Source organism: Acinonyx jubatus, chromosome A1 (assembly GCF_027475565.1).
Source record: "Acinonyx jubatus isolate Ajub_Pintada_27869175 chromosome A1, VMU_Ajub_asm_v1.0, whole genome shotgun sequence".
NCBI classification, from domain to species: domain Eukaryota; kingdom Metazoa; phylum Chordata; class Mammalia; order Carnivora; family Felidae; genus Acinonyx; species Acinonyx jubatus.
The window spans coordinates 90,632,967-90,660,246 of record NC_069380.1 but is presented as its reverse complement, the minus strand read 5'-3'; the positions used below and the strand labels follow the sequence as shown (position 1 = coordinate 90,660,246).

The 27,280-nt window shown below is 45.7% G+C and overlaps 1 protein-coding gene across 2 annotated transcripts; it reads right to left on the bottom strand.

Moving 5' to 3' along the window:
* Window positions 1-436: 436 nt before the first annotated feature.
* On the bottom strand, window positions 437-24,314 carry LOC106970108 (zinc finger protein 354A). Of its 2 annotated transcripts, XM_027076912.2 has the most exons (5): window positions 24,174-24,314; window positions 23,078-23,163; window positions 18,845-18,971; window positions 17,521-17,616; window positions 437-2,557 (listed from the first exon to the last, which is right to left on the bottom strand). In XM_027076912.2, the coding sequence occupies exons 2-5, from the start codon at window positions 23,108-23,110 to the stop codon at window positions 1,005-1,007; spliced, it is 1,809 nt and encodes a 602-aa protein (XP_026932713.1). In that variant the 5' UTR covers window positions 23,111-23,163; window positions 24,174-24,314; the 3' UTR covers window positions 437-1,004. The 2 variants fall into 2 exon arrangements, with proteins under 2 accessions (XP_026932713.1, XP_026932715.1); XM_027076914.2 differs by lacking the exons at window positions 17,521-17,616; window positions 18,845-18,971; window positions 23,078-23,163; window positions 24,174-24,314 and adding an exon at window positions 6,569-6,635.
* Window positions 24,315-27,280: the final 2,966 nt, after the last annotated feature.

Here is a 27,280-nt window from a genome sequence, read left to right as displayed (position 1 = left end):
AATAAACATTAAAAAAAAATTTTTAAAGACTACCAGTGTGCAGTATAGTAGCTGCCCCAGAACTAGGGCAAAAACAAAAACAGAGTTGTTTATAATTGCCTTTTGTTTTCCTGAAATTGTGTGACACGTGAGCATACTAAGTGGAAAACCTACTTATGTCATGAAATAATTGACATATCTTTCAATCTTTTGGCACAGGTATTAGATTCATGAAACTTCTTTGGATAGCTCTTTACACTATGAATTCATGTATATTTAATAGCTTTAAATTTGAAATAATTGCTTAATTAATGTACCTAGGATGACAGCTCCATGTATAGCAGGTATACTTTCATGATAAACGACTTCACAATAAATAAATAATAAATTCTGAGAACAGAATGAGTGATTGGTTAGAAAATTCCCAATTCACAGCAATTACTAGAAGGACCAAGGATGAAGAGAACAGACTTTTATTTCTATTTGTAAATGAAATCCATGCACAAAATTTGACATCAGGTCAGGAAAAGGACAAACCCCAGAAACTTAAGAGGTAGTTTATAGTTTTTTCTTCTTTTTTTATCTTTTATTTGGTCCTTTCCTCTAGAAGGGTATAATTTGATCGCATCTTTTATATGCTATTGTTAGTTGTAAAAAAGAAGTATTACTGATTTATGTCTTTTTAATGAAAAATCCAGGGCACACCTCCCCTCACCCAGATGTTTATGACAATCACATATGACCTCTAGCATACACTGCTGTAGAAAGAGAACAATTATTTTACAAATGCCGGAAGGGTCTCCGGTTGTGAATTCTTCATTTTAGGTTATTTTAAAAGTGCCTGATAGGCACGAACACTTTCTACTTTCCTCATTATCTATTACATAGTCAAGGCTTATCCTTGGAATCCGGAATCTGATGAGGCCTAGGTTACAGGAAGATTTTTCCTATCTATTACATTTGTATTTTACGCATGTATTCTGCTGAGCTTTGGTTTAAGGCTTTCGCACATGCAAATCTACTTTCTAGGGGTTCTCTTCAATGTGGATTTTGTAATGATTAGTAAGGGATGACCTGTGGTTGAAGAGTTTCCCACATGTGTTACATTCATAGGGTTTCTCTCCAGTATGAATTCTCTGATGGGCAATCCGTGATGAGCTCTGTCTGAAAGTTTTCCCACATGTGTTACATTTAAAGGGCTTCTCTCCCGTATGAATCCTGCGATGCTGAATAAGAGCTGAACTTTGGCCAAAAGATATACCACATTCCTCACATCGATACGGTTTCTCTCCTGTGTGAATTCTCTGGTGGTTACTAAGGGATGAGTTACACCTGAACGTTTTCCCACACTCGTTGCATTTATAGGGTCTTTCTCCAGTGTGCATTCTCTGATGTTGAATGAGGGCTGAACTCTGCCTGAAGGCTTTCCCACACACTTTACATTTACACGGTTTCTCTCCAGTGTGAATTCTTTCATGGATGATCAGTGTTGAGTGGGAACTTAAGGCTTTACCACATTCATTACAGTTATAAAACTTCTCACCAGTATGAATTATTCGGTGTCTATTCAGTCGGGAAATCGAAGTAAAACCTTTTCCACATTCGTTGCATCGATAGGGCTTTTCTCCAGTGTGAATTCTTTCATGCTGAATAAGAGATGCGCTCTGACTGAAGGCTCTCCCGCATTCACTACACTTAAAAGGTTTCTCTCCTGTGTGAATCCTCTGATGATAACGAAGGGATGAACTAGACTTGAAGGTGTTGCCACATTCATTGCATAAATAGGACTTCTTTCTGAGGTGAATTCTCTGACATCCAGGAAGGCCGGATGCCTTCCTACCCGGATTGTATTTATGGGGATTTTCTCGAGCGTGGATTTTTTGATGTATAAAAAGGCCAGATCTCCTGCTAAAGGATTTACCACACTCTTTACATCTATAGGATTTCTCCACAGTATGGGTTCGTAGGTGTTTATAAAGGGATGTACTAAGAGTGAAGGCTTTCCCACATTCTTTACACACATAGGGCTTCTCTCCAGTATGAGTTATTTGATGTTGAATGAGAGCTGAACTTTGGTTAAAGGCTTTTGAACATTCTTTACATTTAAATAATTTCTCTCCACTGTGGTTTTTCTCATGCTTGCGAAGGGATGAAGTGTTAATGAAGGTTTTTTCACATATACTACATTTATAGCGTTTCTCTGCTGTGTTGATTTTTGGCTGATTAAGTAAATACGGATTCTGTTTGAAGCGGTTTCCTTGTATTTCACATTTTGGTGGTGTTTCTTCTCTGGGGACGATCTGTTGCTTAACAAGGACTGACTTTGGACTGAAGTTTTGGCCAAATTCAGCATTTTTATGGCTTTTTTCTACAGCAAGGATTTTTTTGTGGGTGACTAAAATTGTCTGGACACTTTCTTTTTTCTCTTGCCTTTTCTCTACTCTGTATTCATAAATGCAGGGTTTTTCTGATTTAAAGTCCCAGGGTCCATTCCTTTTGGATCTTCTCATTATCAGCTCTTGGAAGGAAGAATCTTGTGTTTGAGTTGACTTCGTGGTTTTGTGACTGCCCTTCCACCCTGGAGGGGAAGAAAAAACTAAAGATGTTTTTTGTGATACAGTATTTGGTTACTGAGACCAACTGTAGAGAATAAATAAGTATTGATGGTATTTAAATAAGGTCTTGGTATCTGGCCAAACATAAGAGGAAAACATAAGAAGAGGAAAACGTTAAGATTTAAGCAATATAGAAAAAGAATCAATGGGAACTGAAGTACTAGGGTGGAGAAAAGAATAAAACAAACCTATTTAAAGAAGGTGAGTGTAGGAGTGACCAGGGGAGCATGAGTTCAGAAAGGCAGTCTGGGATCAGAGTCCAAAGCCATGAAAGACTCCAAAATTATTTTCATAACCTTTCTCTTCATTGTGCGTAATCTCTATCTGTAGTCCTTTCTACTTTCCCTCATGCCAAATTCCTTTGTATACTTCAGATTCAGTTCAGAAGTTAATGGAGTCCTTTTTTGACTGAGTTTCCACACTCCATTCCCCTTATTATAGCATTTACCACAGGATTTAAAAATATGTATTCTATACCTCTTTATTTTTTTAATGTTTAATTTTGAGAGAGACAGAGCATGAGCAGGGGAGGGGCAGAGAGAGAAGGAGACACAGAATCTGAATCAGGCTCTAGACTCTGAGCTGTCAGCACAGAGCCCGACATGGGGCTTGATCCCATGAACCGTGAGCTCATGACCTGAGCCGAAGTCAGACACTTAACCAACTGAGCCACCCAGGAGCCCTTATTCTTACATACCTTTGTATTAGATATAATTATATATCTACCTACAGCTAAATATAAGACTTTCTTTTCTACCATAAGTGTTCTCTGCAACAAGCAGATTAACATGCCCAATTACAGAAACTCCTGATGGCATCTGAATTATATATGAAATGTTGCTAATTTTCCTTAATTACTTACATATTCCTGATTTGAACAATGTCAAATATTCTCAATTCCTTATCTCTCTCTCTCTCTCTCTCTCTCTCACACACACACACACACACACACACACACACACACACACACGATTTAAGCACTTGAAGTTACCTTCCCAGACAGGACATTACATGGGTGATGGGAGTTCATCAATGGGTGATTACACTCATGGCCAGTCCAAATAGAAACATGTTATAGTTAATCCAGAGGTGCCAGAGATAGGCATGATGCCAAAAAGGTGTGTGAAGCTGGGAAGGCAGCCTTGCTCATGCATCAAGCAAAAGAGGCTATGCAGACAGTGTAGAAAAGAGTCAAAGATAAACAAGACAGGTATAAATGTAAAAAGGTAAAAGAGACCTAACGTGCTAAAGTGGTGAAAAAAAAAACAAAACAGAATTGAACTCAACAAATCTTAAAATTGGGAGAGGATGCAGTTGAGAATATTAAATTTTGCCAAAGGAATGGCTGTGCATTTAGTTTGGCATCTTCTCCTGGGCTAGAGGTAACTATTTAAAAGGCTCCTATGGGGAATTCCCTTGTACTCTTGGTGGGAATGCAAACTGGTGCAGCCACTCTGGAAAACCGTGTGGAGGTTCCTCAAAAAATTAAAAATAGAACTACCCTACAACCCAGCAATGGCACTACTAGGAATTTATCCAAAGGATACAGGAGTTCTGATTCGTAAGGTCACATGCACCCCAATGTTTATAGCAGCACTATCAACAATAGCCAAATTATGGAAAGAGCCCAAATGTCCATCAACAGATGAATAGATAAAGAAGATGTGGTTTATATATACAATGAAAAAGAAAAATCTTTGTACTACTCGGCAATGAAAAAGAATGAAACCTTGCCATTCGCAACAATGTGGCTGGAACTGGAGGGTATTAACGCTAAGTGAAGTAAGTCAGATAGAGAGAGACAGATATCCTATGTTTTCACTTGTATGTGGAATGAGAAACTTAACAGAAGACCATGGGGGAAGGGAAGGAAAAAATAAGTTACAAACAGGGAGGCAAACCATAAGAGACTCTTAAATACAGAAAACAAACTGAGAGTTGATGGGGGAGGGAAAATGGGTGATGGGCATTGAGGAGGGCACTTGTTGGGATGAGCACTGGGTGTTGTAAGTGATGAATCATGGGAATCTACTCCCGAAGCCAAGACTACACTGTATACACTGTATGTTAGCCAACTTGACAATTAAAAAAAAAAATCCTTTGCATCTCACTGTGTCTGAGATTCCTATCTGACATTCCCTTTCTCACCTGTGTACAAATTCTCTCTGCTTGGTGAACATAATATATTCTGCTTTTTCTTTTCTACTAGTTAAAAAAAAAATTTTTTTTTTAACATTTATTTATTATTGAGAGACAGAGCATGAGCAGGGGAGGGGCAAAGAGAGGAGGAGACATAGAATCTGAAGCAGGCTCCAGGCTCCGAGCTGTCAGCTCAGAGCCTGACGTGGGGCTTGAACCCATGAACCGTGAGATAGTGACCTGAGTCGAAGTCGGATGCTTAACCGACTGAGCCACCCAGGTGCCCCTCTTTTCTACTAGTTTTACTTCTCAGTCTCCTTCATGAATAACTTTTCCTGTTCCCTTTTTAATATTTGGTATCCCCTAGGGTTTGGAATCCGCCCCCCCCCCCCCCCCCACTCTGCACAACCTTCTTGATGAATTTTACCTGCACTCGTCTCTTTATTATTTATTGTAAGGGAAAGAGGAGCATTTTTACTTTTTGCCAACACCTTCCTCATCCCTTCTCCAACTCAGTCTTGCTAACTTTAGACTGGAGCCCTGAGCACTGGGTCAGATGCCTAAATGGTATTTTGTTTCTCATGTCTCACTGTTTGTGCCATGGTCTCCAAGTCTTCTGGCCTCAAATCTTGGTATCTAGTAGTTTAATCTCCATGCCATAGCCAGAGTAATCTTTTTAAAATCCACATTTTAGCATGTTGCCAACTTCCTTAAGATCCTCCAAATTTATCTTCAACAATTCACATGTGAGGTCGAGTATCTAATACTTGGTGGGGCCTAAGTGGAGGCAGGGAGGAGAGAAATCACTCGGGAGGCTGCTGTAGTTAGGCAGCTGAGCAAGGGGATAGAGGAGGCACAGATAATGCAGCAGGATATCATTTCAGGAACTGGTAGCAGGACCAGGCTTGCTGATGGATGATGTGTGGGGTGCCGAACAGGAATGAAGCAGCTAAGAGATTACGCCTAGGTTTCTGGCTTGAAAACGATGAATGCTGCACAAGCTACCAGAAGACCAGGAGAGGGGCAGGTCTGAGGGGGCCTTCTATTTCAGATGTGTGTGTTGTGGCTGAGATGCTTTCACAGACCCTGAAGGAAGATGCTGAGGCATTCAGTTGTTATGCATTTTGGAGCCTGAAGAAAAGGTCAGAGCTAGTCAGGTATTTGGGAGTCCTCCATAGATAAATTTTACTTAAAGCTGAAGAACTGAAAAGTCACTTAGGCATGGCAACATTAGAAGTCAAGAAAAGGAGGAAAATCAGATGCCAGAGGAAGAAAGTACTTCAGGGAAGGAGTATGTGAGCAACTCTGGCAAATAATGTGGGGACTATAAACTTAACCCTGCTTGTGCCAAGATGGAAACAGTATGGGATTTAGTGACCATGCTTTTCGTGGATAGCGAGGAAGAAAGCCCCACTGGGGTGTACACAGGAAACAAGGGGAGGTGATAAAATAGAAACATCAAGTAGAGAAATGCTCTTGAAACGTCTTGCTTAAAGCCGAACAAGAAATTGGACATGGGATGGATGGATTTATTATTGACTTATTTTTTAGAGAGAGACAGCATGTGAGTGGGGAGAGGGGTGGAGGGAGGGAGGGAGGAGGAGAGAAGGAAGGGGAGAGAGGGTGTGTGTGTGAGAGAGAGAGAGAGAGAGAGAGAGAGACAGAGAGAGAGAGAATCCCAAGCAGGCACCACGCTCACCATGGAGCCAGACACAGGGCTCGACTGCACAACCCTGGGATCATAACCTGAGCCAAAATCAAGAGTCGGATGCTCAACTGACTGAGCCACCCAGGTGCCTCATTTATCAAAAAGTTAAAAAGCACCTATAATATACCTCTATCCTAGGCACTGGTGATCCATAAGACATCCCAGATCCAGTAATGAAAAGAAACAGTTCAGGAGTTCCCAGTTTGGTATTAGAGACAAAGAAGAAATAGGGTATCTCATCATGTGATAATTTCTACAACAAAATTACAAGGTAGAAATGGACATGAATGTGAGCTTAGAGCACCACCCAAACTACCCTTAGTGGAGGGTGCCAGTAGGGAAGGGGTACAGGTGGTGGTTAGTTTTTTGGCAGAAACATATAAGATGGGATTTTAAAGGCTTAGATATAGGCTGGATAGTGTGAGGCCTAAAGCACCATCAAAATCTTTGAACTCAAACCAGCTTTCCAGACTTTGTTCCCACCTTATCCTGTAGGTGGACAGATTCAAAGTTATTTCTTTTTCTTTTTACTTTTTTAAATGTTTATATGAGAGTGAGCTCAGAGGGGGAGGGACAGAGAGAGAGAGGGAGACACAGAATCTAAAGCAAGCTCCAGACTCTGAGCTGCGAGCTGTCAGCAGAGTTTGACATGGGGCTGGAACCCACAAGCAGTGAGTTCGTGACCTGAGACAAAGTTGGATGCCTAACCGACTGAACCACCCAGGCTCCCCCAGATTCAACGTTATTCCTATAAAAACATCATACGCACTGCAGTCTCAGAGACTTTCTACCAAAATCCAAGGACTGAGGGAACTACATGCCAGGAATTATACAGAACACCATGACGGGGTAGTATACACATCCGTACACCTCCACCATGTCTGTGTTGGTGAAAAAGAAATGCTGTTCTCAAAATTTTGTTGCTAATTCTAACTTTTAAAGCTTTTTACTATGGAGAATGTTCAACATATACCAAAAGTAGAGCGAACTGTACAGTGAATTTCTAAGCCGGCTTCAACCATCACCAATGCTGCTTCATCTACTGCCTTGTTAGGAGTTGAACTGTGTCCCCCAAAAGGATAGGCTGAAGTCCTAACTTTCAGTAACTCAGAGTGTGACCTTATTTGGAAACTGTCTTTGAAGAGTTAATCAAGTTAAGATGCGATCACTGAGTCCTCATCCGGTATGACTGGTGTCCTTATAAAAGGGAAGTGTGGACACAGGCATGCGCAGAGAAAAGACCGTGTGAAGGCACACAGGAAGAACACCAAGTGACAAGAGAAGCAGAAACCAGAGTGGCACAGCTCTAAACCAAGGAACAAGGATTTTGGGCCACCCCCAGAAGCAAGGAGGGAATGTACCAGAGTCTCAGGGGGAGTGTGGCCACGTCAATACCTCGACTTTGGATTTCTAGCCTCAAGAACTGTGAGACGCTAAATCTCTGGTGAAGCCACGCAGTGTGGGATTCTTAGAGCAGGCTGAACACAGTACTGCACACCCCTACATCTCTTCCAGTGTGTTGCGGGGGGACCAGGTAGGTCCCAGATACTCTATCATTTCACCCATCCTATGTCAGAACATGCTTCTCAAAGATAAGAACTCTACTTGTAAACATAACCACTTAAGCTTACTGAGATCAGGAAACTGAAGGGACCCCATTAAGGACTGCCTTTTTTTTCCTGCCTCTATTCTTGCCATGACCTGCACCCCCGCCTTACATGTGCCTTAATGTATGTCCTCCTTGTAAAGGTCAAGGAGTTAATGCTATCTTTGGAGTCTTCCAGCACAACAAGTAACATCTCAGGAGAGATGGGGCAGAGTCCTCAGGTACTTTAAAGACCACTGACTTGAGATACCTTGACCCAAGACTCCTGGCTCCAGGGAATAAGTGACTCACAGAAGGCACTTGAGCACTTGTCCTTGTTTCGACCAGTTCCTGGCTGCCTAAAAGCACGCACACACCAGACCACTGTCCTTAGTAGAAGCCTTGCACCCCAAGCAAAGATGAGACACTCTTCTTCCCTGAGTCTCCCAGACACTCTGTATCTGTGCGCTCTCTGTATCTTCAGTAACTTTTGCTCTCACTTCCTCTCTGCTTGAGTTTGATTTCTATCTTGTGTGAAGCCAACAACCCTCTTGGTCCCACAGGACCACCTCTGGGTCCTCAGATCTGCCCTACCTATTATTTGAAGTTATTATTGCCTATAAGCTAACTAAAAGTTGTGCACTAATTCCCGTGGGGGGAGAGGGGCAGTTCCCACACTACCAACAAGCAACAACCTAGGAATTCAACTCAGTTCAACGAGCTACCTGGAGACAGCATCAGACCCTACAGGTTGAGGGCTCAGTCCTACAAGACTGTCCCTTGACCCCTTCACATACCAGTTGCAAGTCCAAATTTTCATCTGTGCTTCTGATCAATGGGCTATAAATTGGGAGTTTCCCACAACGCCCTCCTTAGTTTTAATTGCCTAGCATGGCTCCCGGAACTCAAATATTTCACTTACTAGATCACTCGTTTATTACAAAAGGACGTCACTCAGGAAAAGCCAGATGAGAGATGCATAAGGCAGTATTCAGGGGAAAGTGAAGCTTCCATGCCCTGAGTGCACCACTGTTCCTAAATCTCCAAATGTTCACCAACCAGGAAGCTCTCTGAACTCTGTCCTTTTGGGTTTTTATGGAGACTTTGTTACAAAGCCACAATTGATTAAATCATTGGATCATTGGCCGTTGCAATTGATTTGACCTCCAGTCCTCTCCCCTCCCCGGAGGTCAGGGAGACGAGACTGAAAATGCCAACCCTCTAATCACAGCTGGCTCTCCTGGCAACCAGAGCCCATTCTTAGGTGGGGTCCCAAAGTCACCTCACCAACATAACAAGTGATCGTTATTGCTCTCATCAATAGGAAATTCCGAGAGTTTTGGGAGCTCTGTGCCAGAAACAGGGACGAAGACCAAATATATATTGTTATAAATTAAAATATCACACCTAGAAATCACTAAGGATGTTTATTCAAATTGCTGTGATAGGGGCGCCTGGGTGGCTAAATTGGTTAAGTGTCCGACTTCAGCTCAGGTCATGATCTCACAGTTTGTGAGTTTGAGCCCCGCATTGGGCTCTATGCTGACAGCTCAGAGCCTGGAGCCTGCTTCTGATTCTGTGTCTCCCTCTTTCTCTGCCCCTCCCCCACTCAGGCTCTGTCTCTCTCTATCTCAAAAATAAACATTAAAAAAAAATCTAAATAAGGCGTGCCTGCATGGCTCAGTTGGCTGAGCATCTGACTTCGGCTCAGGTCATGATCTCATGGTTCGTGAGTTCAAGCCCCATGTTGGACTCTGTGCTGACAGCTCAGAGCCTGGAGCCTGCTTGGGATTCTGTGTCTCCCTCTTTCTCTGCCCCTCTCCAGCTTGCACTCTGTCTCTCTCTCAAAAACAAAACAAAACAAAAAAAAACCATTTTTTAAAATTCTAAGTTCTCTTCATCCTTTCTTCTTTTTTGCCTTCACCTTATAGATAATCACTTTTATTGATCTGCTTTTACTTTTTTTATTTTTGGTGGGGGGAGGGTGGGAAAGGGGCATTTCCCTCCTTTTATTTTTTATTTATTTTTAATGTTTATTTTTGAGAGAGAGAGACAGAGCGTGAATGGAGGAGGGACAGAGAGGGAGACCCAAAATACGAAGCAGGCTCCAGGCTCTGAGCTGCCAGCACAGAGCCTGACACGGGGCTCAAACCCACAAACCGGGAGATCATGACCTAAGCCGAAGTTGGACGCTCAGCTGACTGAGCTGCCCAGGTGCCCTGCTTTTCCCTCCTTAAAAAAAAACCTAATCAAATAGACACTTCTGTTTTGGTGTCTCCTTCTTCCTTAGCTAAAAGTACTATTTTCTACACTTCCTACACTTTCTCCCACTTCTTAATAAATTGTGGAGATCACCCCAAAGTGGAATTTACAGAAATCTTCCTCACAGAAGTCTGTGTGAATGTGCCACAGTTTATTCAACCAGATTGCTGTGAAGGACATTTGGGCTCTCACTGTAATACATCACGGACTTTACACGGGTAGGGGGGAAAGGTACAGCTTTACAGCTTTAAAGTGATACCCATCATGCGAATCAGCAATCATACCACCTATCAAATCGCAGTCCAAACTAGACCTGCTGGGCCAACATCATCCAGAGCTACTCCCCGGAACGAGGAAGCCCTCTATGTGCTGCCATGGAGGGTTTCAATACACATCAGGTGAAAAAGGCAAAATAACGTGTGCTGTGTGCTCTAACCAGAGTGGACAAAGGAAAACGGAAGTATACGGAGAAATGTCTGTTTATATGCACAGGAGGGCTCTTTCAATGCTGTTGCTATCTCTTCTTCAAATCTGATCTTCTACAGTATCTTGCACCTGTTCACTTCCTCCTGCCCATCACCCCTCAGGGGCTCTGTTCTGGCTTCTGTCCTCACCGCCACCCGCGCTAAGGCAGCCATGACCTCCATGTGGCTGAGACAAAATGTTCTCTGCAGTTCCCACCTAACTTACTTCTCAGCAGTGTCTGACAGTGACCCCTTGTTTTCCTGGAGACGCTTTCTTCCTAAGCTACACATTGCAGCCTCAGTCTCCTTTATGTACTCGTTGTCCTAGTGATGTTCAATCCTTGGGAGTTCCTCAGGGCTTAGTCCTTGGACCTCAATTCTCCCTGCTCTGCACCCTTTCCACAGGCCAGCTTCCATTCCAAATATATACGCTAAGCAAGACTTCCACTCTCCACACCCAATTATACAGGAGCCCACTGAACATAGTAACTTAGAGGGTTCAAAGACTCCTCAAATTCAGCATGCCTACAACTGAATTCATGATCATTCCCTCCAAGCTGTATAAAACCTTGTCTCTGTAATCAAAACTGTTAAGAGGCATCCTTAACCCCTCTCCCGCAGCTAATCAATTTCCAAGACTTGTTCATTCTACCATCTAAATGGGTCTCACACTCCTCTACTTCTCCCCACCTCTACTGTTACCAACCTGCTGTAAGCCTTGACCTCAAGGACACCAGGCCTCCTAATTTTTCCTTCTTCAGGATACCTACATTTGTCTTCACTGTGGGCCCATTTTTCTCCACCTGGCCATGAAATGCCAGAGTTCCTCGAGATTGAGTTCTCGGCCCTTTCTTGCTCTTACTGTACTCTGCACCCAGTCCATAGACTAATTCAAACTCACCCACTGTTTCAATTACCCAGTAACGACCAGGATTTCCCAAATTTACATTTCACACCCAGTCTATATTTTGAGGGGTAGTACTCCAAATCTAACAGGTTATTTGACCTCTCCCCTGGGATAACTGGGTCAATCAAAAGCAACTTAATTCATCCAAAACCTTATTTCTACCACCCCCCAAATCTGATCTCCTTGTAGGGTCACTATCTCAGTGAATAAAATCATTACCCATCCCAGAAAGAGCCACAAACCAAGCTCCCCTGATAACCCACTTCCTTTGTCTTCATATTGAATCCATCTCCAAGCCCTGCTTCTCTTATCTCCCAAGTGTCTCTGAGATTCGCTCACTTGTGTCTCCATAACCACCAGCCTAGCTGAGTCATTCACGTATTCATTAACTGGAAGCCTACTCTGACCGACACTGTTTTCGGTACTGGGGAAATGGCAGCAAATCAGACAATCCCGCCTGAGGGAGTTGATAGTCCAGAGAAGGGATAATGAATGAATATGTACTATCATGCCATGAGAAGCCCCCTGAGGAAAACAGAGCATGGTGAGGGGATACAGGATGTGGAGGGAGGGCAACAAGAATTGAGCTGGATCTATTCAAGAAAGTACCACCTCAAGGAAGTGTCAGTGGGCTTGTGGACATCAGGAAGAAGAGTGGGGAGGGAAAAACAAGTGCAGAGTCTCCGGGGTGGGAGTCTGCCTGGCCTGCCTGACCCTGCAGGGTGGCCACAGTGATTACAGTCCTCAGATGAAGGGCAGAGCAGAAGGAGGGGAAGGTGAAGAGACAGCCAGGGCTAGACCATGTAGGCTCCAGATGCCACTCTGGGGACTCTGGATTGTGCTCCATGTGATGGAAGCCATGAGCAGTTTATGCATGAGAGTGAGATGACCTGACATTTTTACATTTTTTTTTTAACATTTATTTATTCTTGAGAGAGAGAGAGAGAGGCAGAGCATGAGCAGGGGAGGGGCAGAGCGAGAGAGGGGCACAGGATCTAAAGCAGGCTCCAGGCTCAGAGCTGTCAGTACAGAGCTGGACACAGGGCTCGAACCCACAAGCTGTGAGATCATGACCTGAGACAAAGTTGGACACTCAACTGACTGAGCCAGCCAGCTGCCTCATAATTTACCTTTTAATAGAGCATTCTGGCAGCTACAAGAACAGATGCTGGTGGCAGTAGGGAGGTGCAGGGCCATGCAGGGGTCTTGTTGGGGAGTGAAAGGGACAAGGACAAGACTGACCTGAACATACTGGACACAGCTCTGGAGCACCTGGGCTCTGCTTTCACCTCTTAAGATATTCACTCTTTAAACTACCACCTGCTGGGTCACTAGGCTGCTAAGGGCAGCACTTTCGTGCAAATTAGAAGACCCCAGCCCCCTGTGCAGGGGCAGTCCTAGCACAAGTCCTAGCTTGGTGGGTGGAAGGCAACTACCAGGTAGCCCCCTGGCTGACCACGTGGCCCAGGTTCAGTCCACCCTACAAGGCTTCTTGCGTTCAGATAACAAAGGAAGAGAAAATGACAGAGAAAGAACATATTTTCATTGGAGGTAATTGTTTACCTAGATCATTCTTGCATTTTTAAAAATATTTATTTTGAGAAAGAGTGAGCAGGGGAGGGGCAGAGAGAGAGAGACAATCCCAAGCAGGCTCCCTACTCAGCAAGGAGCCCCATGCGGGGCTCGATCTCACAACCACGATATCAGGACCTGAGCTGAAATCAGGAGCCAGTCACTCAACCAACTGAACCACCCAGGTACCCCTCCCTGCATTTTTTTGAGTTTTAGATTTCAAGAATAGTTCGACTTTTGGGTGTAAAGCAAACTCATGATGTGTATCACCTTATTACAACTCTTCCAGAAAAGCACAACCTCAGTGATTACAGTTTAGGCTCATTTCTTAGGCAAGAGACTCAGAAGAGACACACACCCTGCGTGCCATCTCCTTCCATCTCTCAACTTAAAGCATACATACCTGGGATGACAGTTCGTTTTTGTTCTTTTTGTTTTGTTTTTCCTATTTGTGAATAGTATTGAAATAAAAGTAATTTTTTTTAAAAGAGGATATTTGGAGGCAGTTAGAGGTTCTAGGAGTCCTACCCCGGGAGCACGGGCTTTTCCATCACTGGCTGCCCAAGGGGAAGGTTTTGGTTTGGGTCTAGAGTGAACAAGCCGAGGCACTCCCATGAACACCGGCTCCCTCACCTGTGCTCACAGGGGAGTGAGCTGCCCTTGGGAGGGGAAGCTGCTCTGAGGTCCCCTCAGTCCAGGCAGATGGAGCCCCCCAACCCCCCAGGGGTACAGGACAGACACAGCCACATGCCCAGACTCCCAGGGTGGCCCACGTGACTTCCACCTCTGAGGGAAGAGAGGGAGTTCATTCCATCCAGAGACACCCACATACTGGTCAGCTGTGATGTCCTTATGTCCGTCCGACGTCCACCCACGGTCTACCCTCAGGGACGTCTCCCCAGAATGGAGGAGGAGGCTGACCGGACTCCTACCCCACCACCCGGTGGCCCCAGAGCCTCTCAGGACAGCTTTGGACTCCAGTCACACTATCTATTCCCCTTAACTGAACGAATACTCACTTCACTCAGATTCATTAATGGATCAGAGGCTCCTGAGGTCAGGGCAAAGGGAGCCCTGCTCTTCCTCTGACCTTCCATGCCAGACCCGGCTCATACCCAACAGTGGGACTGAGGACCCTCCTCAACCCCACCTGGTTCCCTGATGGCCTGCATTCTCTGATCACTTCGTGGTGGCCTCTACCAGCTTCCAGAGAACTCTGATTCCCTAAGTCAGTGTTTAAAAAAAAAAAAAAAAAAAGAAATCCGGGGGCTCCTGGGTGGCTCAATTGGTTAAACATCTGGTTAAATATCTGACTTGGGCTCAGGTCATGATCTCACGGTTGGTGGGTTCGAGCCCTGAGTGGGGCTCTGTGCTGACAACTTGGAGCCTGGAGCCTGCTTCGGGTTCTGACTCTCTCTCAATCTCTCTCTCTCTCTGCCCCTCCCTCACACACTCTCTGTCTCCCTTGAATAAATAAATGCTAAAAAACCAAAAAACAAAAACCAAAAAACAAAGGTAGTTCCCACATCAAAAACCTCAACTTACTGTAGGAATAAAGCTACTGGGGCCTGGGGGCTGGGGAATACGTCTGCCCATCCCACGGGTCCTCTGTGGGGCCCACAGCGTGGGGGGCCATCACTGACTCGTGTGGACCTGAGGACAGCCGGGACCAGTCCCCACTTCCATGCCAACAGGCTCCCTGTCCGCTGCAGGCTGATCTCTGCAGAGGGTAAACCCGGGTCCGTGGCCAGGTACTTCCGACTCCTCAGGCACTGGGTGTGGCTCTCGGACACAGTCCAAATCCTGTGTCCGGGCTTCCCTGGCTCAGTGGGATCTGGTCCCTGCTGCTCTCTCCTGGCTCCCATCAGCACCTGCTGGCTTCCTTTGTCTGCACAAACACAAATGCCCTTTTCTGTGCCTGGACTATTTCTCTGCATCCTCAGATCCCACCTTCTCGGGAAGTCTTTGCCTATGAGGCCCCCCTCCCTCCACGCCTTCACCTCTCCTGCTGCTAGGCCCATCCCCTCCTGCTGCACCTGCCCCACTCTGGCTGCACCCCCGGGCCTCCCACCCCTCTCCTCCCTCTGCTCCCCCTCCTGCCACGTGCTCTCAAAGCACTTTGCATCTTTCCCGTGGGGTCCTGACCAGCTGTCATTCCATACCCTCTCTTTACTCAGTTCCTGAGCACTTGTGTCCCCACTGGAACATGACCCCCAGCCGGCAGGACCTATGTCTTTCTGTCCGATGTCGCATTGCCAGTGCCCAGCGCAGAGCTCATTCACCCTTTATTATGGGACAGGAAGCCATGGGTGAGGGTTTGCACCTGGATGCTCCAGAGCCCAAGCCTACCCCCCCCCCCCATTCATCAGCTCTCCTTTCCCAACTTTCATGACAGCAGCCTCTCCTATTCCTCTCCTCTGATGACTTCTCAGGCTCAGACACATTCTTCTTTCCTAACCCACCTTATAAATGGTGAAATTTCCTCTGTGCCCTTACCTGGGTCAGTTCAAGGTTTCAAATGCCACCTTTGTACCCATGGCACTTGCCAGTCCCTACACACCTCACAGGACTGTCCACCAGCATCTCTACTGGAGCATTCCACTCCCATCTCAAGTGAGACCCACCCCACAGTGAACTTGGCTACACCTGCAACAGAGGAGCCCCTTGTCTTCCCTCCTGGGCCCCACTGCACAGACCTTAGAAACATCTTGCCAACATGACTGCAAGTGTCTCTGAAAGGTTCCACATCAGGTTTTCCCTCACTTTAAATCTATCCCCCACAATGCTTCCAAAGTGACCATTCTTATTAAACTCCAATTGGGGTGCCTGGGTGGCTCAGTCAGTTGGGCGTCCGACTTTGGCCCAGGTCATGATCTCACGGTTTGTGGGTTCAAGCCCCACGTCAGGCTCTGTGCTGACAGCTCAGAGCCTGGAGCCTGCTTTGAATTCTGTGTCTTCTCTCTGCCCTTCCCTAGTCATGCTCTGTCTCTATCTGTCTCTCAAAAATAAACATTGAAAAAAAATTAAAAAAAATAAACTCCAATTATTACCACCTTGACCCCCTGAACTTAGGAACTAAACTCCTAAAAGCTTCTGTCTGCCTGCCTGCTTACCTTTTAGAGACAAACTAACTGCTGGAACAGAAAAAGAAACATTTGAGGAGGCTGCCTGAGCAGATCACCTGAGCAGATCAATCCACAGTGCCAGAAGTGACCTTTATCTCTCTATGGCGCTAGAATCCCTTTCTCTATATCCATCCCAAGCCCTAATAAAAGCAGCCTTATTTCCCTTGTTCCTGGAGATGTGGCTTTGTAAATTATTTTCCACAATCTCCTTGCTTCTACAAATAAAGCTGACCCTGTGAGACAGTACCACCTGGTGTAGTCTGTCTACACCTCACCAAGTAGTCGGCCCACTTTGGTTCAGTAACAAAATTGCATAAGGACTCCATGAATATATTCTCTGTGAAATATTCAGATTCCACACAAATAAAGCCCTCTTTCATCCTGCCCATTCTTGATCCCCACCCCCGCCCCCATTCTCGATTCCATTCCAAGCGGGACTACTGTTACCAGCTAAGGTGTGTCCCCTGACATTTCTCTCTGCACTTCCACACATATTATACATACAAACAGCCACGTAATTTTCCTCAAACACAAATGGGGGCACATCACCATCATGCTCTGTGACCTGCCCTGGAGCTCTGGCCACACCAGCGTGCTCTTCTGTCTGACGTGGCGCTCCATGCCAGGGCAAGGGACTTGCCACAGCTTCTTAAGCCATGCCTTTATTGGAAGACCTCTACATTGTTTCAGATTTAGGCCAATTTTTCTAAAACACCAACACCATATCATTCTCCTGCTTAAAATCCTTTCTTTCCATGGGACAGTCCATCTCCAAGATTCTTGTTGAAGCACATTGTAACATGGCCCCCGCTAGCTTTCTGACACCCTTTCCTTTCTCAGCTCCTTGTCTCACATGCATCCCCTGAGCCTCCATCAGAATGAATTCTTTGCCATTCTTCAAATACACTGTTTGCTGACTGAATACCTGATGTGCCGCCCTCCTCTGAGAACAGGAAAGAATAAGAGGAGATCCCGAGAGATTCACTTGGGAAGTGATTCCTGCAGAATAAGAGGAGGCTCCTGTCTGGGGCCTTAGTGTCCCCTCCCCGCCACTTCTTGAGGACAGAGAAGCTTCCCCAACCAACATCTCCAAGCCCCACCGTCACTTAGTAAACAGACTGCTGCCCAAAGCAGTTCCCAGGCTCCTCCGTCCCAGCCACTCACCTAGAGAGGGGCCTCCAGGACTTTCTTTCTCTACCTTCCAGGGATCTTCTCCTTGCTGCAACAGGGAGATCACTTTTGGTTTGGAAAACAGGAGTCCTGCTCACACACAAACAAAAAGAGAGAGAGAGAAAAAAAAGACTTGGTTTTGTTTTGACTCAAAGAGGCATCATAGACCTGAGCAGAAAACTCAGGGTATGTTACAAAGAGCTTCTGGGGGTGCTCCAGCTGTGCCCCCACGATGTTGAGGGCATAGTGCGGGGAAAGGCAAGGGACCTGTAGGACATGGCTGTGCAATAGTTGTATGTTAGGGAAACATGATAAATCTGCAGCTTTAATAACATTAGCTTTCCATAGAAGAGGGAATATGTTAGATGTACACACTAAGTTAATACTTATAAACATGAGGAAGGCACCTGTTGGGATGAGCACTGGGTATTGTATGGAAACCAATTTGATGATAAATTTCATAATTTTATAAGTATTTCGTAAAAATACTTATAAATAGGTACCTATGGAAAGGATTATGAACAAAGTAGCTTGCTGAAGATGAGAAAACACTGACTCCCTTTCTACGATGGTAGCCGTCAGCAAACTATGGGTCATAGGCCAAGTCTAGACCACTGTTTATTTATGTATGGCCCTCTGAGCATGGTGGTATATGTTACAGAAACCAAATGTAGTTCACAAAGCCTAAAATATCTTCTAGCTGGCCCTCTGCAGAAAAAGCTTGCTGACCCCTAGGAAAGCCAAGCAAGAAAGGTAAACGGTAGGTCCAATGAACAAAGCCCTCTGTTGAGAGGGGTGCAAACAAACCCCAGAACAATGAGTGAAATGACTCCCAAACTGTGAGGAAACTTCTAATGTGCAATTATAGACCGGAAAGGGGAGTATTATCAATACCACCTCCTTCATTTCCATGTGTGGGGTAATTCCATGCCTATAAGAGGGGAAAATGTGTTTAACATTTATTTATGGTGATCTGACACAAACCTAAGGGTAAAACTCAACTAAAGGTTTTTTTTTTGTTTGTTTTTTGTTTTGTTTTGTTTTTTTTTGAGAGCATGAATGGGGTAGGGAGCAGAGAGAGGGACAGAAATCCCAAGCAGGCTCCATGCTGAGTGTGGGCTCCATGCCATGACCTGATGATGAAATCATGATCATGACCTGAATCGAAATCAAGAGTTGGGACGCTCAACTGACTGAGCCACCCAGGTGCCCCTCAACTGAAGTTTCTGATGACCCATGCCTTTTATCCAAGGAAGCAGGTGCTGACTTATCCTAATTTCTGAATTTTTTTTTTATCTACAAGAGAAAATTTCCTTACCCAATGAGACCAGGTTACTATAGTTCTCCAGCATCACGTCCTGGTACAAGTTTCTCTGAAAAGGACCCAGCTTTCTCCACTCATCCCGTGTAAAGAGCACAGCCACATCCTCGAACGTCAGTGACACCTGTAATGACAAGCCATCCCAGCTCACCTAGGACCTCCCATCACACAGAGTGAAGAAGGTGGCAGTGGTGGGTAGATGGGCTCCCATGAATGCTTCTGATGTTATTCTGGTTTCTGAAGGTTTCAGGTCATTTGTTTAATGAACAATCGGCCAGTGACAAATATATACTGAAGTGTTCATGAAAGCATGAATTGTTAACCAGGCCCTGTGTTAAACACTGTATGTAAGGAGATGTGGGGAGGAATTAAGGACATTAGTGGGAATGTTAATTAGAATAACATTTCTGATGACAATTTGATAATAGATATTTAAAGACTTAAAATGTGTGGATCTTTTAACTTACCAATTACTATATTTGCATCACAACGAACAGTGTGCAAAAATGCACCTCCAAGGTGTTTATCATGATGTTACTGATAAAATCACTGCAGGCTTAAGTTAGGTTAACTAACTTGAGACACTATCTTGAAGCCAGAGGACAATAATAATGGACAAATAATAATGGACAATATTATTTATTGAAAGCTTTCTTTGGACCAAGCTCTTCTTAAGAGATTTGTATTAACTTTTAGTGTAAATACTTATCTTTACAACAACCCTATAAAATAGGTACTATATTGCCCCCATCTTACACAAGAAAAAAAAGAAATTTGTCCAAACCAAACAGCTGGTATAGAGGAAGACTCACTCCCCCTGTGTATCGACTCTCAATACTACAATACTGCTTTACTTCAGACACCAGACATGTGTGTTTTCCACACGCCAAGCAATTGTGTGACACCAGCTAGGTGTCTTACGATTTAATTCCATTCTCATGCCATCTACCTGGAGAGAGAGCCCGATTCCACAGGTTAAGGCTCAATCCCACAAAACTGCCTCAACTTCAGATGCTAATCCCAAATCCAGATGGTAACCTGTGCTTCTTACCAAGTGGCTATAAATTGCACAGGTTTCCACCACCCCCCTCCTCAGGTTTAATTAACTTGCTCAAGTGGTAAATGCAGGGAAAGTGCCACAATGCAGGAAAACATTTACTTAATAGATTACTGGTTTATTCCAAAAGGATATTATTGAGAACAGACCCGGGAAAGAGGTGAAAGGTATGTGGGAAGGGTGTGGAGCTTCCACGCCCTCCCTGGATGCACCACTCTCCCCACCGACAACTGTTCACCAACCCAGAAGCTCTTCGAACCGTCCTTCTGGATTCTTATGGCCGCTTCATTACATAGGCACAATGGATCAAATCACTGGCCATTAGATAGGCATGAATGGCCCCCGGCTGGGGTAGAGAGCCTGAAAGATCAAACCCTCTAATCAAGGTTGGTTCCCCTGATTGGATTGGATCCTTAGGGGCTTTTCAAAAGTCACCTCATTCATATCAACTTTGGCTTGGTTGAAATGACTTGTTATGAGTAACAAAACACAGCAATTTCATCTTTATTGCTCTGAAGTTATTTCAAGAATAAAAACCAACTATTATTCATCATTTAGCTTCCAAGCCCTTATAATCTCCTATGTGCCAGGAACAGGAATGAAGACCAAGTATATATTTCAAACTATGAATCACAATATCACAGCTGGTCAGGGGTAGAGGTAAAACTGCAATTTGGAGGACGTCCAAGGCTCCATTCTTAACCATTCTGCAAAACTGCCTCTCAATGTCTACCTCAAGGGGTTAAGAAATAAGTGGGATAATCTATACAACGGAGATGGATGGTGGTGATAGTCGCACAATAATGTGAATGTACTTAATGCCACTGAATTATACATGCAAAAAGGGCTAAGATGATAATGTCATGTATATTTTATCACAATAAAAAAGCTAAAATGGTGAAACAGATGCATACCTATGTACATAGGTATTCACACAAAAAGTGAATAGAAAAGGATTCTGATGAACATATACCAAAGGGGTGACAGCAACTATCTCTTGATGCTGGGTTAAGAGCGATTTCCCTTTCTTCTTTATGTATATATTTTTTATTTTCTGAAATTTAATTTTTTTTTTAAGTTTATTTATTTTTGAGAGAGAGAGAGTGCAAGTGAGCGTACAAGCAGGAAGGGGCAGAGACAGAGAGGGAGACACAAAATCCAAAGCAAGCTCCAGCCTCTGAGCTGTCAGCACAGAGCCCAACGTGGGGCTTGAACTCACAAACTGCAAGATCATGACCTGAGCCGAAGTTGGAGTCTTAACCGACTGAGCCACCCAGTCATGCCTATTCTCTGAAATTTTAAACATGAGCATGCAATACATGTATAATAAGGTAACTTAGAAATAGTTAATATAGATATATAGAAATAATCTTAGCCCTCATAAGAATTTACGATCCAACTGACAGACCAGAAGAAAACCATGTGCAATGATTTGCTCAATGAAATTGTGTAGCTGGACAGGCCTGTATGCCGTTTCCCAGTTCAATCCTCATTTTAGAGACGAGAACCAGAAGGTCCAGGGCAGTCAAGACCCAGGTCACATACATTCTGAGTAGCAGAGGCAGGACAATAATTCAAGTCTGCCTTTAACCCAGCACTCGGTATATTCTCTCTCTGCTCTTAAACACCCTGTCACTGACTTTTACACACAAGCCCGTGCAGGTGACAAAAGGGTGGCAGATGAGGTTAGGGAGAATGCCACGAGGATTCACTCACACACAGAGATGGAGAAGATTCTGGCCAAGAGAGCAACATGGCTCCAATGGAATGGAAGAGGAAAGCCTTAGAGAAAAGCAGCCGGAACGTACAATGGCAGGCCTTGGCCCAAAGATCAGACACTAGCGAGTTTCATGGGTCCGAAACACAATGTCACAGTGAAGGGCGGTGACATGGGGGCTGGGTGTGCCCTGAGTTCTGAGAGAGGCACCAGAGGAATGGCTGGACAGTAATGAGCATGAACCCAGAGGCCAGACACACTTGGGTTTGAATTCAGGTCACCGGGCTTCCTTGAGCCTCCATTTCCCCGTATGTAAAATGGGGATGATAATTGCTGGGCAGGCAGGAGAGTGAGAACAAAGGCAAAGCCCTCAGGAAGTCCCCCCATGGGACATTAACTGCTACTGTCAGGTGAAGGTGAGTCATAGAAGCACCTGTATCTCCCGGTCCTGGAAACACTGGATGGCAGTTCCTGTCTGTCAGCACTGATGTTACTACTGCAGTAACATCATCACCTCCTACAGCCGCCACACAGTGACCATCTGCGAGGGCCTGGCCCGATCTAAACACTTTCCATGCACTTGAATTCACGTGATCCTCTCACCTGCCCTATGAGGTAGGCATGGTTGTGATCCCCACTTTCCAGGTGTGGAAACAGGCACAGAGAGATGGAGCTATTTGTCCAAGGCCCAGAGACAACAACCAAGGAGATGGGTTCAAATCCGGCAGTCTGGCTTAAAAGCCCCACTTGTCAGCCACTGGATACCCTGCCTCTCCACTACTGATACCCCCACGAAATCCTCGCCGCTGCTTCCTGAGGAGTCATCTTTCTGCCCTCGCAGTCAAGAGACCTCTCCAACTGTGTCCCCTCCAACACGGCTATTCCTTGTTCATGCACGGGCCTCCTGGGATGGGGTCCCTCCCCCGTTCCACAACATGAAGATGAAAATGGCAGGTCAAGAACAGTTTTCAAGAGAGTGCAGAAGCAAGGCACATGATCCACAAGGTTAAGAGGGAGAAAAAACACTATAAATGATGGGTTGGAGAAACCTAGGGAAGGTATAATGGGAAACTCAGGAATGGAAAGAAAAAGCCAAGGGTAGGGAGGGAGACCAGAGTGAGCCAAGGAAGCAGGGCCAGAAAGGAACTGCCAAATGTGTACGTTTGTTTGTTCTGCCCCCACGTGGCGTCTTACCTGTCAAGTTAGTAATCATACACTCAATTGAGATTAATGAATAAAAAGTAGTGTCTGTTAGGAAAAGAAAAGAGAAACATTAGACATGCATTGGCAGGGAGGAGGTTAGCATTCCCTACATAATCCACCATCTAACAAGGTGGGCCAGGAAAAAGGGCTTGAGTTCCAGGTCCTGCAGAAGATTGTACTGAGTAGAGAATTTCAGTTTGAGGATTAAAAAAAAAAAAATCTGTTTCTAAATCTTAGGTAGCAATGAACTCACTTGAGACCTTGCTTCCCTCTGTCCAATAGCCATATCTTCTTTCTGGGCTCTTCCCTTAGGATGGGTGGAGTCTCCAGAAGGCAGATCTGAAAGAAGAAAAAGGGAGCCAGGAGGGAGAAGCCCCTTCTGCTTTCAAACCCCCTAAGAATCACCAAATCTGAAATCCTCATACCACCTGAGAATGACCCCATGTGCCCTCAGAGAGGGAAGTAAGGAGCTGGGAGCAGAAAGGACCAGAGAAGTGCCAGGTCGCTCTGGCTCAGAGAAAAAAAGGGTGTAGGACTTTATCAGCAGCCGCAGCGACTCACTGAATCTCACCGCATGCCAGGGACTGCCAACACTGGTTTAGTCCCGCAGCACAGCTGCCATTGTCAGCACCCCCATTCTACAGATCAGGAAATCGAGGGTAGAGCAGGAGCACCTTGCCCCAGTTCACCCAGCCAGGGAGGGTGCACCGGGATCTATACCACGCGCCTCCAGAACACCTGCCCCAACCTCGCTGCCTGCATGGGACAACTTTTCTCCACCTCAAACTTTCCCCACCCAACTCCCCTCCTGTCAAGGAATCTTCAGATTTTTGGAGAAAACCGCTTCGGAAAGGGATGACATCAGTTTTCCTATGGCTGCTATCTGGAGAACAGGCACAGAAACCGAAAACCTCAGTTCCCGTCGAGGATCTGCCGTGGGGGGAAGCGGACAACTCACTTCTGGCGGAAAACGCATCTCTGCGCCCGCCGTCCAGAGGGCAGTGCCGCCGGTGAGGGGCGGAAACACAATTCCTCACGTTCGCTGACAGCCGTCAGCCGGTAGCCGGGCAGGTAGCGTGCCGGGAACCGGTTGGGAGGGAGCGGGAGGGGGGCCTGGGCCAGTGGGGACAAGTGCCCGACCTGCCGCGGTCACGGGCACAACCGCGGGACGGCTGGTGCTGGGCGGGCGGGCACGTATGGGGTGCCCGGCCCCTGTCTCGCCTGCAACCACAAAGGCCCCGCTCGCGCCTCCTGGGCCTGTGCCCCGCGCCCTGGCGCCGCATCCTCCCGAGGCCCTGGTCCTCCCTCCCTCCCTCCCTCCCGCATTCGGCCGACCCTCGGCCGCTCACCTCGCCCTGGCCTCGGAGGTTCCAGGAACCGCGCCTCCCCGGCCGTGCGCCGCAGGCGGAGGCTCCGACGCTGCCCCAGCGGAAAGCAGCCCGGGTAGGGGACTTGTCCCCGGGCGATACTGGACCGACTTCAAGCCCCGTAGCTGTTAGCTCTGGCAGCAAATACCCAGAGTCCCGCGCAGGTCCGGAGAGGTGGGGAAGGAGGCGGGTTAGCAATGGCCGCAAAGCTTCTGGGGAATGTAGTCCACGCGAGGACTCATGCATTCTGGGAGGTGTAGTTCTCCATGTAGCTGGTCGGTGAGGCGGGGCCCAGGCGAGCTTGTCACGTGCCCAGTTCTCACTTCCGGGCTTGGGGTGACACTCCTTGGGCTGCGAGGCCGTGGCTCTGGGTTCCTGGGGAAGGAAACTGAAGTTCGCTGAGAGTGGTGCCTTATGATAGTAAGGCAAGTAGACAACCACGAGAACAAACCTTTTTTCCCTTCGTTGATTCAACCAAAGTTATTGTGTTCCTGGTATGTGCCAAATGCCACTGGAAGTGGTTGGAAATATGTCAGTGAACGAAACAAAGTTAATTGCTCTCAATAACATTTGTTTTTTGGTCGGGTGGGGGGCAGGAGGGTGCAGACAGTAAACCATGAATACAATTATATAGCATTTTAGAAGGTAAGTGTTATGGGAAAAAGCGAAAGAGCAGGTTCAGGTATGTATGGAGGCAGTTATAGGAGAGAATAGGGTCACGGGTACCCCCTGTGTTAATATAGCAGGAAATGAAATGTTGATAAGATAGAATTAGTATCCTATGAATTTTTGTTCAAGTGTTTTGGCTATAATCAACTCACATGAATAATATGCCAATTTGTAAATAAAAATTCTGAGACAATGGATTGATTGAATCTATAAATTGGGAAAACTGATAGTTTCACATTATTGATTGTCACAATCCATTACTGTGGTATCATTACCTGTCACAAAAGTTTTGCCCTATTGCAGTGCGTGAGTCAATAGGCCAGCCCAAGTCTCTTGGTTGGAGCAAGTTTTCACCACTTCCAGCAAGTAAGCAGATAGGAGGATAAATCTCAAAGCACTGTCTCCCTTTGGGGTTAGTGCAGGAAGCTTTTTATTCAGTGTGCTAGGGGGCAGGGGCAGAGTGCTTGATACATTAGGGAACTTAACACATATTTTGTTAGGCACTTTTGTTCAATTAGAATACCTACCTTGTCAATAGCTTGTCAACATGCTAGTGCAAATGTTGTATGTTTAAAAAAGGCCCAAGACTCTGCCCACAGGATACGTCAATGTGGAAATGTTGGGGTTTGGAGCCAATGGCCAAGAAAGAATTCTTGAGATGTCTTAGGTGCAAAAAGGTATTTTTTTGTTTTATTTAAAAATTTTTTTTAAAGATGTTTATTGCATTGTCTGGGTGGCTCAGTTAGTTAAGCATCTGACTTTGGCTCAGGTCATGATCTCACAGTTTGTGAGTTCAAGCCCTGCATTGGGCTCTGTGCTGATGTCTCAGAGCCAGGAGCCTGCTTCAGATTCTGTCTTCCTCCCCGCCTCTGCTCCTCCCCCACTTCTGTTCTCTCTCTGTCTCGCAAAATAAATAAACTTAAAAAATAAAAATAAGTTTTTTTAAGTTTATTTTCAGAGAGACAGAGACAATGCAAATTAGGGAGGGGCAAAGAGAGAGGGAGAGGGAGACACCCAATCTGACAGAGGCTCCAAGCTCTGAGCTCTCCGCACAGAGAGCTCTTCTCTGTGCGGAGAGCTCAGAGCCCAATGTGGGTCTCGAACCCAGGAACCATGAGATTATGACCTGAGCTGAAGTCAGAGGCTCAACCGACTGAGCCACCCATTTGCCCCCAAAAGGTAGTTTTATTAAAGCATGGAATAGAACCTATGGGCAGAAAGCTGCACTGGGGTTGTGACAGGTGACTGATTATATACTTTCAAGTTGGGAGGGGGTCAGGGATAGAGTAAGTCTGTAAGGAATTTTGGAAGCAAGGTTTCCAGGTACTTGTTAGGAAAAGGTAATTTGTTACTGTCTAATAAAACCCCAGTCTTGAGACCCTTCAGATGCATATCAGTGGGCCATATGCTTGGAGGATGATTGCTAACGTATATTTGGGGGTGGGGATAGATGTGAAGTTTCCAAAGGAATTTTTATGTTAAAGTAGACTTACACGATCCTGGGGGTTCTGGCTAAGATTGCCCTTTGCCCTTGGCAAAGTGGCAACATCCAGGCAGCTGAGCTCCTAGGGGAAAGTCATTCTGCCTGTCCCAAGGACCTGTCAGTGGGCTGTAAGTTGTAAGGAAATTGAGTTTTTTTCTTTTGCCTTTGTTTCCCACATTGGGAGGAGATGATAGTAGTATAACGACCTAAAGGGTAACTTTAGGGCAATTTGGGGCTTCTGCACAGTGGCTCAACTCCAAACTGGTTCATGCAAGGGAATATCCTGTGAGTTCCAGCCCTGTGTCGGGCTCTGTGCCGATGGCTGGGAGCCTGGAGCCTGCTTCAGATTCTGTCTCCCTTTCTCTCTGACCCTCCCCCAGTCGCACTCTGTTTCTCTCTCAAAAATAAAGAAACATTAAAAAAAAATTCAAAACTTAAAAAAAACCCTTCTAGAAATGAACCAAAATAGCCTTAGAAAGGCTCTGGCAAACAGTAAAAGATCTACAGCAACCAAACACTCAAAGTAAAAACCACATTTGAGACTGTGGGAAGTTTTGTGGCATTTTTACTTGTCCTCTCACCCCTCCCCTTTCCCCAGTGCAGGTCTTGGTCTGGAGAGGAGGCAGTGGAGATCTCAATTCCTTCTCTCCAACAGGGAGAGACCAGAGCAGCCTTTATTTATAAAGTTCTGGCCGGTTTGGGGGCTGCCAGAAGTACTGGGCTCTGTCTTGCCTCACTCTGATCTCCTGTGGGGGGAAGCCGGGAGCATTGCTCATGAAATCTGTAGGTGGACTACAGTCCCACAGATACCTGGGGCAAGAAATGAAGGATACAGGCAAGATACATCATCTAAGGCCCCCAGGAGGGGCTGGGGGTGAGACTCTTGGAAAAATCAAGACATTTAAAACCAGCTGGTAAAGCAACATGAGGCCCCACT

Bases quoted from the DNA above. Each gene is read 5' to 3' on its own strand.
- LOC106970108 (XM_027076912.2), bottom strand. From the start codon at position 23,110: ATGGCTATTGGACAGAGGGAAGCAAGGTCTCAA. The intron at 18,972-23,077 runs GTGAGTTCATTG...TTGTCATTACAG, and splicing joins AGAGGGAAGCAAGGTCTCAA to GTGTCACTGACGTTCGAGGA. The intron at 17,617-18,844 runs GTAAGGAAATTT...GTGTGTGAGCAG, and splicing joins TAGTAACCTGGTCTCATTGG to GACTCCTGTTTTCCAAACCA.